Consider the following 12,185-nt stretch of genomic DNA (forward strand, 5'->3'; position numbering starts at 1 on the left):
TAATACTGCTAATTTTAAAAATGTATTCTATAAGCCACGAAAAGTATACTCAACAGCATTATTACAATTTTCAACAGCTAATGGAATTATAATTGTTGTTTGTGTTTTAAAGCTATAGCAATAGAATTTACTCCTAACAATACTACTGCAGTTTTTTATATCCTTGAAACTTACTATATACAATAAATAACAGGATGCCTGTAAACATATAAATGGCCTTCTCAGAAAAAGGAGAGGGGGTTGTTTCTCTCATGTTGTGGCATAGGTTGTTCGATAAGAGTGATTGGTGGGAAATAAGGTACAGAATGTCGAGAACCACTGAACTCAAGAACTCCAAGAATTTGTTCTGTTTGCATCTTGCAACTTCCTTCGACAAAACTATCTTCCTCAATTACTGTTTTTCCCTTGTTGCTTTGTGTTTATCAGTGTGCTTTAATGTTCTGCTCTTTTCTTTTCTTTTTAAGATTAATGTTCTGCTCTTGGCTGGTTGTTTTAGGCCCATAAAAATGAACTGTAGCCTACCAGATTTCAAGCCTTTGAAGCCACAAAAAAGAGGACTTAATATCAAAGTATAAGAGAGTTTTCTTCTGCTGTGAAACTGGGATGTTCCCATATTTATTTTTAAAAAACACTGAGAAGGGTAAAAGGCCCAGCCATACTGAGGACCTTGCTGTCTACTTTTTCAATAAGTTTGTAAAATAGCAAACAATACGAAAAACTTCCTGGAAGAATGTCTATGTCGGACATTCACAAAGGGGAGGTGCTTCAAGATAAAGAATGTGAGCCCCTTCTGGCTATGTGTGCTGATGACTGCATGTAGGGTAGCCAACCTCCAGGTCGGGCCTTGAGATCTCCTGGAATTACATTTTATTTCCAGACAAATATCAGTTCCTCTGAAAAAAAAACCTGGCTGTTGTGGAGGATGGACTGTGGGGCATTAGACTGTGGAGGCCTGTCCCCTCCCCCAACCCCACCCTCCCTGGGCTCCACCATCAAATCTCCAGAAATTTCCCAAGCTAGAGCTAGCAACTAGGGTTGCCAAATCATAATTACTCACCAGTGGGGGAGCGTTCGCTGGGTCCAGGAGCTGGCCGCGGGTGTGTGCGTGTGGGTGTGAAGCGTGCACGCGCCGCCAGAACGTCACCGGAAGTGACGCAGGATGTAGGGCACGTTGGGGGCGTGGCCCAGATCATCGGGGAAAACCATATGGTTTCCCCCCCGACGATCTGGGCCACGCCCCCAACACGTCGTACGTCCTGCATCACCTCTGGTGACGCAGCTTTGGGGGGCGGAGTTCCCCCCGGGGCCCGATTCTGCCGTGGCGGAAATCGGGCCTCCAAAGCGGGGGGGAATCCGCCCCCGGGGGGATTTGGCAGCCCTACTAGCAACCCTAAACCCAATTTGTCTTATACTTTCTCCTCAAAAATGTGGAGTAAAACCATGAAAACCAGACCTCTGAGCAACTGGGCATTGTTGCAGAGAGAACAACTCATTTGGGGAGCCATCTAGATGACTGAAGGATGTCATGTAGACAGCCAGTGCTGGGTAGTGGTTAAAGTGTTAGATGAGGATCTGGGAGACCCAGACTCCAATCTAGGGTTGCCAGCTCTGAGGTGGAAGCAGGGGTTCTATAGAAGTTTGCTCAAAATACCAGAGCATCACTATGCAATGTCCCTAGCATGATGACATCACTTCCATGTGACGTCATCATGTTGAAGACATCGCGTATGGTGACATTGCTCCACCCTCCACCGGAAGGCTCCCTCCCACCCCTGCTGGCAAGAGGTCAGCACCAGGCAACCCAGTCCAATCCCCCTCTGTGATGGAAGCTTGCTGGATGACCCTGGGCCAGTCACAGACTCTCTGTCTGACATATCACACAGGGCTGCTGTGTGTATAAAATAAAGGAAAGGAGAAGGAGGTGAGCCAATTAGAGTTGCCAGGTCCCCCCAGCCACCGGCTGGGGATGGGGGAGTACAGTTGCCAGATCCAGATTGAGAAACTCCTGGAGATTTAGGATGGAGCCTGTGGAGGACAGTGGGGTACAATGCCAAAGCAACCATTTTCTCCGGGGGAACTGATCTCTGTAGTCTGGAGATGAGCTGAAATTCCAAGTGTCTTCAGGTCCCACCTGGAGGCTGGCCTTCCTAAAGCCAGTTTGGGTCTCCACTAGGGAGAAAGGTGGGGTATAAATGAAATAAACAAATAATTTATTGCATTATCTTTCTCTGCTCAGTGTGTGAAACAGGACTTTCAAATGGTTGTAGCTCATTAGGAAGCTTCTGTTCTTTCTGAGCTGAGCTTTGATATACTCAACAGTAGCATATATTTTCCTTGTACTCCTGAAGTTTGGATTGTGATCTCACACATATCACACACACACACACACCTGCCACAGGACATGCAAGCAGCTGACAGAGAGGTTCAAACTCCTGTCTAAAGCCCTGACTAATTTTGATTATGCAAGGAAGGAAACGACTTGTCTGCTGCTGTATGCAACAGTTCTACAACCTGCATTCCCGCTCCATCTGGCGATGCTATTTTTTATAGTTTGTTTTGCTTGTGTTTCATCCTTTCTGGGTTTTTTTTAAAGGCAGCCAGATGGTATTTTGTTCCATTTTTATTAGGCCTAAGTAACCCCATAACTGGGAGTCAACATCCTTTTTTTGGAAAATACACGGTCAGAATTTGTGAACCTTTGCTATTGTGCCCATTCTTTGCACTGATTCTCTCTTGCGAAAAAGAGCAAGAAAAATGTAGCATACAGTAAAATACAGAAAAGACTGAACAGGATAAGAGATTCTAGCTGTATTACAGCTAATAGCAAATATACAATCAATGTTCTTTTCATTAATGTCTTCACAAATCCCTGTAAACTTGGTATAAGATGGGGATAAATTGTGGTACCCTTCCTGAGGGAAATGGAATGCAGGAAGCATATTGGACCTGCTCTCCAGAACCTGTACACTTAAGAGACTGCTGCTCTGAAAGACAGCAGCAGCTAAAAACAACGGTACTTTCCAGAGATTCATTCATCAGAACTGAAGGACTTCCCCACTTGGCAGACTACATTTAATTTATGGCACTTTTATTATGAAGAGACTTAAAAAAATAGAACTTCATGTCTCATAAACCACTTCTAGTTGATGGCAATTGTATAGAAGTTTGTGCAGCCACTGGACGGAACTTGATAATCCATCTCTTTCACAAGGTTTATTTTAAAACATGCTTGATGTAACAGGCTGTTACCCTGAATCTCTAGAAAAGGCTGGGATATATAACAAAATTAATAAAGTGCAAGGAGTTGCTAGTGGAGGGCATGGTTGATTTAAAGGATATGTGGGACAGAGCTTGATGAACACCTCCTTGAGGGGGCAGGAAGACTCAGAGCACCATTTCTTTTACTACTTGTCAGCAGGAGAGAAATAGTGTGATGTGCAGGGGTCATTTCGTAGAAAAAGAGCTAGGGGGACTCATTAGCATAACTCATTAGCATATGCCACCCCCCCTGACATCACCGGAAGTGTGTCCTCCGCACAGCCGGCGGCGACCTCCAGCGGGCACCAGCAGGGAGCTCCCGGCCCCGCCCTCCCACTCCTCACCCGGGGGGGTGGCGTCCCCCCGCGTCCCCCCCCCAAATGACCCCTGGTGATGTGGATTGTCAGGGTAAGACTAGAGAGACCTGGATTTAAATCCCCATACTGCCATGAAGTTCATAAGGTGACCTTGGGTCACTCACTCTCCCTAAACCTAAGCTACCTCACAGGGTTGTTTGAAGATAGAATGGATGGAAGAACACAGCCCTGATCTCCTTGGAGATGTGTGTGACAGGAGGAGGAGGAGGAGGAGGAAGAGCACCACTGTTTTCAGTGGTAGCTGCGTAGACCTCTACCATCTAACTATGTTCCCATCGAGTTTGGTAAGCCTGACCTCAGCCATGAACTCTTTGGATGGGTCTGGAACAGCATCTCACAAAGTTACTGTAATTTATCAGGATTGTAAAAATCTTGCACTTAGAAAGTGTTGTATAAATAATGAATGGTCACTGAACTGAAGGGCATCTAGTTGACTTCCTCTGTTTTGCATTCATTTGCATTCTGGAAATGTTGTTTCACAGGTTACTCTAATCTGAACTGCAGTGCCCCCCCCCCATCAACCAGTTCTGTTAAAACACCTTCTTGTTAATAAGCAGCCAAGAAGCATTCTTAGTGAAGAAAAAGGTCAGAGAGACAGGGTCTGCCTTCCAGAGTGCAGTGAAAAGATCCTTTTTATTAATATTCAGCCAATCATTTTTAATTGCCATTCTGTGTTGCTTTTTAGGTGTCACCAAGAACACCTCCTCCTATGCAGGCAAAGGTAAGCATCTCTGAGAAAATCTAACATTAATTCACATGATGGATCGTCAGTGTGTGCTAAACCAGAGACTCATTCATGACCTGAGTCTGACACCAAAATAATGTGAAAGCTTAAGCAAAGGAAATAATTTATCTGTGTTTGGAGTTAAGCAAGTGAGACACTGGGGCATGACTCTATTATACAGAAAGATGTCCTATATTGGAAGTACTTTGAAACTCTTTCCAGAAAGCTGCTGCGCAATATAAACACTCTATTCCAGCAGCACGTCTTAAAGCTTTTGGCTCAAAAAGATCAGTGTTTGGAAGTCCTCCCTCATTTTAGCACTGGGCTTAGTTTACAGTGGTCATAAGCAATAGAGTGGATTAGGTTTACAACAAAATGCACCCTGCTATTGTTTCAGGAGAGAAGGTGGCATGGTATTAGCCCAGGGGTTCCCAACGTGGTGCTTGTGGGTGCCATGGCATCTGCCAACTCCTTTTCTGGTGCCTGCCAAGTGGTCGGAGCCAGATGGGGCTTTTGCCAATTAATGCTTCTGACTGAGCACTGGAGAGTTGATTGGCTCTGCGGATTTTTAAAAAAAGTTGATCTGGCAGCACTGCCACTACATCACAAGGATCTTCAGTGTGTGACTGAAGGAAAGCTGCAGCAGCCATTTTGTGGCAACCATTCTGTGGCTGTGCCCACCAGGCAGTGTCAGGATTCCAAAGGTGCCCACAGGCTCAAAAAGGCTGGGGACCCCTGGTATAGCCTGATCTCGACAGATCTCAGAAACGACGTGAGGCCTGTACTTGGATGGGAGATCACCAAGGTCACCCTTCTTCTCCCTAATCTTCCTCAAGTTAGAGGGTCACTGAAGTGCCTAGCTTTTTTGTCTGTCCTCATAGTTTCTTTCCCTCTTGGGGAGAGTGAGACGCTGAGCAGGTCCACACTGAATCATTCTTGGGTTCCCCACAGTAAAGGCAAAGAAAAGAAAAATGTAAATTAAGGACAAGAATCCTTCTAGTAATGCTACATACAATTGGAGGGACTTAGGCAAAACATCCGGGTTATTTCAGGTTTTTGATTAGTAGTATAGATAAGTATAGTTAGTATAAGATAGAGTTAATAGTTGGTATATTAAAAGACAGTAATGGATTATGAAACCGGCAGCTCCAGGCATCACAGTGGATTCCCCTTGTTTCATCAGATATTATATATCAGACACCAGGCAACAAAATATAAGGAAGTGCATAGACTGAATGAGCTGAGTGGTCTCTCTAAACCCCACATGGTGCAATGGTGATAGTGTCAGAATAGCATTGAGGAGGCCCAGGTTCAAATCCTCACTCTGCCATGCAAGCTTGCTGGGTAACTTGGACCAGTGACAAACTCTCAGCCTAACCTGCCTCACAAGATTTTTGTGAAGATAAAATGGAGAATGGGAGAATGTTGTAAGCCATTGGGTCCCCATTGGGGCATGAAATGGGGCATACATGAAATAAATGAATAAAGAAAAGAACTCAATTTGAGTTTAGCCCTGTCTGTGTAAAGCTGAGGAGAGTTTAGTTCTGACTGAAAACAGTTTCATATTGATTAAGGACTGGGAAGGTTGGCAAGAAGGAGTGGGTGGATCAGTGAAGACCCCCTCATTCGGGCCAGGAAAAGGGATAGATTTTCTGGTTAGAGAAGAGGTGCCCTACCCAGTTGAAAGGGAGATGGCTCTAAAGAGTGGAGTGGATCCTGGTGTACTCAGAGAAGGCATTTGGGTGCTTGTTAGTGTATCCCTGCCTTCTGAAACCTGAAAAGTCATTGAAGCTCAAGGAAGTGAACTGCAGGGTTTAGGAAACACTGAAACAAATGCCTCTCATCTCAAAGATTTTAAAACTGTGGAAAATTTAAAACTTTCAATTGCTGAAAACATAGGAACTGTAGTTTGTGAAAATATTGTTACCTCAGAGTTCTTATTGATTTACCATAGACTTTTTACCCCTGATTTCACCTGACCTTTCCCCCTCTATGTTGAATAAAATATTTTGTTTATTTTTAAATGTTATAAAGCCTCTTGTCTGCCATTTCAGAAGTTTAAGTTAAGAGGGTGATCTCATCTCTTCCCTCAAGTTTCTGGGATGAACCAGCATAAAAATATAATAATGCGACAGGGTGGAACAGCCATAGATCTTCAGGGAAGAAGAAAATATATAAAGGGGCTGCTCAGTGAGAAAGGAAGAGAAAAATGGAGAGAAAATCCTGTGTCTGAGGAAGGAAAGAGGGTGAAATCATCATAGTTCCCTTGCTTTAACCAGCAGTCTTAGTTCAATTTTAACAGATAAAATTTCTCTCACTTCTTGTACACCTTCAGTGCATTTTTGCTCCACGGTGGTCACCTTGTCACTGTTTCTGTTTCTTATATGCGCAGGGGAGAGGATTATCCTTCAGCAGATTTAGCTGGGTAGGTGATGAACATGTTTTCCCTTGCAGCCATTTTGTTTTGCCTAGGCCCAAATGGCACCTTACCTTTCTAGCGCTACAGAATCCTGACAATCATGTTTTGACTTTAGCTTCGTTTGCTTTATTCCTTCTGATCCACTTCCTGGCTCCCAAGCAATTTGTTTATGCCTGTGGTTTTGTTGCTTGCTTTTATCCAGAAGCCTGTCAAGCTTACAGTGTGATTAAAATTTCTTTCACCTGCAAACAAGCAAAGCAACTTCACTGCATGACACATCTGCCTCTTTCCTTTAAGGCTGCTGAAAGGTTCTGCTGATCTCTGGGTGGGTGGTGATCATGGAAGGGAGAAGCATGGTGTGAAGTAATTAATTGCTCATCAGTTTGGTCTGGAACTAAGAATATGGTAAATTACTGGCTAAGAAGTGTGCATTTTGCATAGGACTTCCAACTCCAGGTTTGGAAATACCTGGAGATTTGAGGGTGGAGCCTGGGACAGCGAAGTTTAGAGATGAGGGATCTTGGTAGGGTGTATCACCATGCAGTCCACCTTCCAAAGCAGCCATTTTCTCCAGGAGAAGTGGAATAAATGTTTTAAATACTGGAGATCAGTATTAATTCCGGGAGATCCCCGGCCCCCACCTGAACCCTGGCAACCCTAACAGTTTATGGCATTTATTGATACTCCAAAAGTTTGCCTACAGTTATATTTTCAAAGAAAAATACATGAAGATGAGGACATGGTAAAGTTGGTTCTTCGCTGTAGATTGATATGCACACAAGATCAATATGCAGAATACCAGTAAGTGAATGGACTATTAAAACTGTGGTGATGAGATCAAACTCTCAGCCTCCTCTTAAGGTTTGAGTACAGTCCTATGAATCCCCACATCTCAGCACTTAGAAGCAGGGCCTGTCATGGGGCAGCCAAGAGGGCCATTTGGCTTGGAGCTCACATTCACAGAGGGCCTCAGGTGTATACATTTGTTTGTGTTTTGGCATTTGACAAGTTCTGCAACTTGTTTTATGTGCATTATACATCTTTTTTGTTGTTCTTTTGTTTCATTTTAATTACAGCTAGGGGCCTCAGAATCTACAAGCGGCTCAGGCCTCTCTGGAACCCTGACAGGGCCCGCTTGATAAATTGGAGAGGAGCCTGTGGAAGACTAACAATGCACCTTTCTGACAAGAGTATTATGGCATTTTCTATCATGTTGTTAGCCCAGGAAGGAGGATTTGCCAAGCAGTTTTATAGTTTCAGTTCAATGTTTGGATGACCTCAAGTAGAGTTATACTTCTTAGTAGACTTACACTGTAGTCGTAAGCAGAGTTACACCTTTCTAAGTCTGTTGAAGCCAATCCTCTGCTCAGGGTTGCACTGTCAATTCCTACCTCATACTGGGAAGCAACCAAAAGCTCTGGCAACCTCAGCTGACCAGGTGCACATTCAGAATTACCCATTTGTCCTTTAAGACGGCCATTAGCCCGAAGTGGCTCAAACTTACAAGTAAATTTGAGCCACGTATAAAGAATAATAACTCAAACTACTTCAATTACCGTTTTGGCTCAAAACGCATTTTGGAAAAACAGAGCATCTCCTTGTATTGTAGTGTGGTTGATAAGGCAGTTTTCATAAGTCTGAAATGGTTGTTTACCACTGAGGAAAATACTCTTTTAAGGTAAAGAACCACTTCACAATTGTTGAGAGGAACAATGGTTATGCTTTGTCTCTATTTTTTTTAATGCTGCTTTTCAAAAAGTGGACAACACTGAAGTGTAAGTACTTGTTCCGTAATAAGAACAACAAAATAAGTTCTCTTCAAGTTACCTTGAATAACACCTTAGAGGGATAAATGCTTGAAAGATTGATACCTTTAGGCGGCAATCCTAAGAAAATTTACTGGAAGTAAGCCCAATCGGGGGAAAAAAATTGGTCTTATGTCTGAGTAGACCTGATTAGGCTTGCTCCTTTATTTTGTTTACTTCTTCTGGTAGTGAAGGGCAGGGTATAAATCCAATCTCTTCTTCTTTATATTTTTCTCTACTGTTATATCAGTTGTGTGACTCTAGTTCTTACTGTTTGATAACCTGAATGCATGAAACAGGTTGCATTGGTTATCATGCGATTACTTATTAAGAATCATCATGTTGGGCAATTTCCAACTCTGCGTGGCAAGATGCATGGTAAGATACTTTTGGCATATTGACTAACTTTTCAACTGAACTGCATTTACTCTCAGCTACCCAGTCTACATATTTTAACCTCCGTGTCTATGTGTTTTGTTGCTACCAGATGACATTTTCTTCCAGCACTGGAGGAGATCCCCATTCTGCCTGTCTCCTATTATTTAATTATGCAGGTGGCTATAATATATTATGGCTGAGAAATCGTGCAATTTCTCTTTTTCAGGGTGGTGAAACTCCAAAGCATGGATATGGAAGTGGCAAATTCTATGAGCATAAATATGCTCATAAGGGACACAAGGGATACCACTACGATGGCCAGGGCACACTGTCTAAACTCTTTAAACTGGTAAGGTATTAGAACTACAGTAAGCAAGAACTGATTGTGAAGGGAGGAGGGAAAACATGTTCCTCAGTTATCAGATCACCCAACATTGCACTGACTTAACATCTACAGAATATTAGGGGAAAGCCTAAAACAGACATCCTGGAGATGAGCAACACTGTTTGTAAAACAGAAGTTTTGTGTGGCTGCATATAGGAGTCGGGTAACATAGCTCAGCTCTTCCATCTTTCCTGCACTAGTATCAACAGTAGCCTCTACAAAGTGTCTTAGGTACATATAGTCCACCAGATGACATGTTCTTGCATGAAGAGTGAGCAACTGTGCTGTGCATAGAGGATATTATTTATTTATTTGATTTTTAAAAAATGTATACCCTCATCAGGGCCACCAAGGTGGCTAACAGATTAAAAGCATACATAATAAAAACATGTCTTAAAAACCATTAAAATAAAACAAAAGCACACCACTGAAATGACTAAAACCAAAGCAAAAATGCATCTATAAATAGTCAAACATAGGGGAGGAAGGAGGGATCTCCAAGGAGAACAAAAATCTTCACCCGCTGGTGGTAGATAGCAACAGAGGGGGAGAGCCTAGTCTCCCTGGGGAGAGAATTCCACAGTTTTGGTGCCACAACCAAGAAAGCCCTGGTTGCCACACCCTTCATCTCAGGAGGCGGGGGCACCCAATGCAGGGTCTTGGATGATGTCTGTAGTGGCCAGGTAGGTTCATAAGAACATAGTTAAAGCTCAGCATAAATGTGAGATTCACAACATGGTTCCGAAGAAGCCATAGAAAAGAAATGCCACCTACTGATTTTTTTTACAACCCTAAATATATCTTTCATGAAATAAAAAACAAACAAACAAACAAAAGGCTGTTAAGATTGGCTAGTTTGATGATTTTGGTCCTATTAGCAGGCCTCGTATTTGGCCCTATAAAATATCTCCCAGCCATTGTTTTCAATAGCAAGATCCTGTGAAGAAACATCATCTCCGGAGGAATCTATGCGTGATTTTGTCTTGTTACCCACTTCGTTTAAATGCAGACATATTTTCTGATTATGTCAGCCAGTAAATTGCAGCCACAATTCCCTCTTGATTAAAATAAATATTCTACAAGGGACAAGTGTAATGGGAATGCATGCTCATTTAATCCTGTGAGTAGGAGAAAAACAAGACAGTAATATTTTAAATAAATATCCCAGTGCAAATCATAGTCCTGTGCTCTATTTTTCAAACAGCACTAGTGAAGATATATTAGTATCCTTTCTAATGAAAGGTATGCAATTATTCAAAACATTGTACATTACAGAAAAATGGTCTGACCCATAATCCAGTTAATAGGAAATAGTTAAATTTAAGCCACTTTAGTCATATTGATTTCAATCGGTTTAAATAGTTTTAAAAAGAAAGCACTTTGATCAACTTACACAAGCAGGCAAAAAAGTCCATTGAAGTCAATAAGCCGAGAAGAGTGTGATTGTGCCTTGGCTAACAATTTGTGGTATTTTATGCACGTGCTGCTGGTGCCATTCTAGCTGCTTTTAAGGGGGGGGGAACATATTTTTAACATTTAGTAGCATGGATATGCTACACAAAATCCTATGTTAATAGAAGCTGACTTTTAACACCCTAAAAGCATTTTTTCCAAGCATTTCCTTTTTTCTGTTTCTCCGAATTCAAATTGTTCAAATCAGACATAAATATGGTTTGGGCAAATTAAATAAGTCTCTAGTGAGATTTCAAGTTTAGGAAGAGAAAATGTCTTTAAGGTTATGCGGTGCCTACTGTGCCATGTGCCAAAGCAGGAAGGGAAGCAGACAGCACCACAAATTGGCAATGTGTTTAATATTGCAATTTCACACAAACAGCAGAGGGAAATGTGAACATTTATTCTTACGGGAACATGAATAACACCAATGCAGTGCAGTTGGATCCAATGCAAAATTTCCACTTGCACTAGAGTTCCTGCACAAGTGAAAACACAAGAAAAAAGACTGCAGGAGCCACTTGCACTAAGGCCAACTTATTGTATCCCCAGTTGTATTTCTGCTTGCACAAGATGTGCAAACCAATCTCTGGGCCCTATAATATACAGGGAGGAAAGCACTGGTTTTCACAAACTCACGTGGAAGCAGAACTGTACTACCTGTCTTTATGCTTCTGCTTGCCCATCACTGGATCCATTTTATAGATGCATATCTATAACAGGGTTGTGTATCTGAAGAAGTGAGCAGTGATTCATGAAAGCTCATACCCTACTACAAATTTTTGTAAGTCTTTAAGGTGCTACTGAACTTTTACTCTTTTCTAGGCTTGTTCCAGTGACTTTCCAAAGCAAAAAAAGTCCATCCTACCATATTACTATCAGTCTCACTAGGATGGTGCAGCAGACCAAAGAGTTGCATCAACAGGGGTCCACGGAAGAATTTTAAGCAAATCTTGTGTATGCCCAACCTAGCCTTTCACAGACAGCTGTGTAACAACAGTGCATTGTACCTATATGCTGTAACTGGCAATAGAGGTAGATCCTGCCACACATGGGACCCACTCATGCTATCTACACCAAGCTTCAAAATGTTACATTGCCCTGGGTAATTTATTGGCTCAATAGCTAATGTCATCAACATATTTTTAGGGTGATACCTGCCACTGTCACAAATATTGACTCATGCTGCAGCAAACAAAAAGCAGGGGAAATAACGTGCCATTCTAAATGCAAACAAGAAACTATCCTGAAGTTCAAGTGGATAGGAAAAAATTAAATTTTATGCCTTGGTTAAGTGAAAAGACACAGAATTGAATCTGCACTCACCAAAAGCCAGACAGTATTTACAGTAACAGGTTAATAACTTTTTCTAGTTATTTGATGCATC

General features: G+C 42.3%; 1 protein-coding gene across 3 annotated transcripts in view; it reads left to right on the top strand.

Annotated features, from left to right (window-relative positions):
- The window catches only part of MBP (myelin basic protein), a 198,256-nt gene that overhangs the window by 181,745 nt on the left and 4,326 nt on the right, over positions 1-12,185 (top strand). For all 3 annotated transcript variants that reach the window (XM_015412838.1, XM_015412839.1, XM_015412840.1), the window contains 3 exons: positions 4,321-4,356; positions 6,752-6,784; positions 9,188-9,310. In XM_015412838.1, coding sequence (XP_015268324.1) covers positions 4,321-4,356; positions 6,752-6,784; positions 9,188-9,310 — 192 coding nt within the window. The remainder of the gene's footprint in view (positions 1-4,320; positions 4,357-6,751; positions 6,785-9,187; positions 9,311-12,185) is intronic.

The sequence above is a fragment of the Gekko japonicus genome, unplaced genomic scaffold (assembly GCF_001447785.1).
Source record: "Gekko japonicus isolate JY-2015 unplaced genomic scaffold, Gekko_japonicus_V1.1 scaffold1157, whole genome shotgun sequence".
Taxonomy (NCBI): domain Eukaryota; kingdom Metazoa; phylum Chordata; class Lepidosauria; order Squamata; family Gekkonidae; genus Gekko; species Gekko japonicus.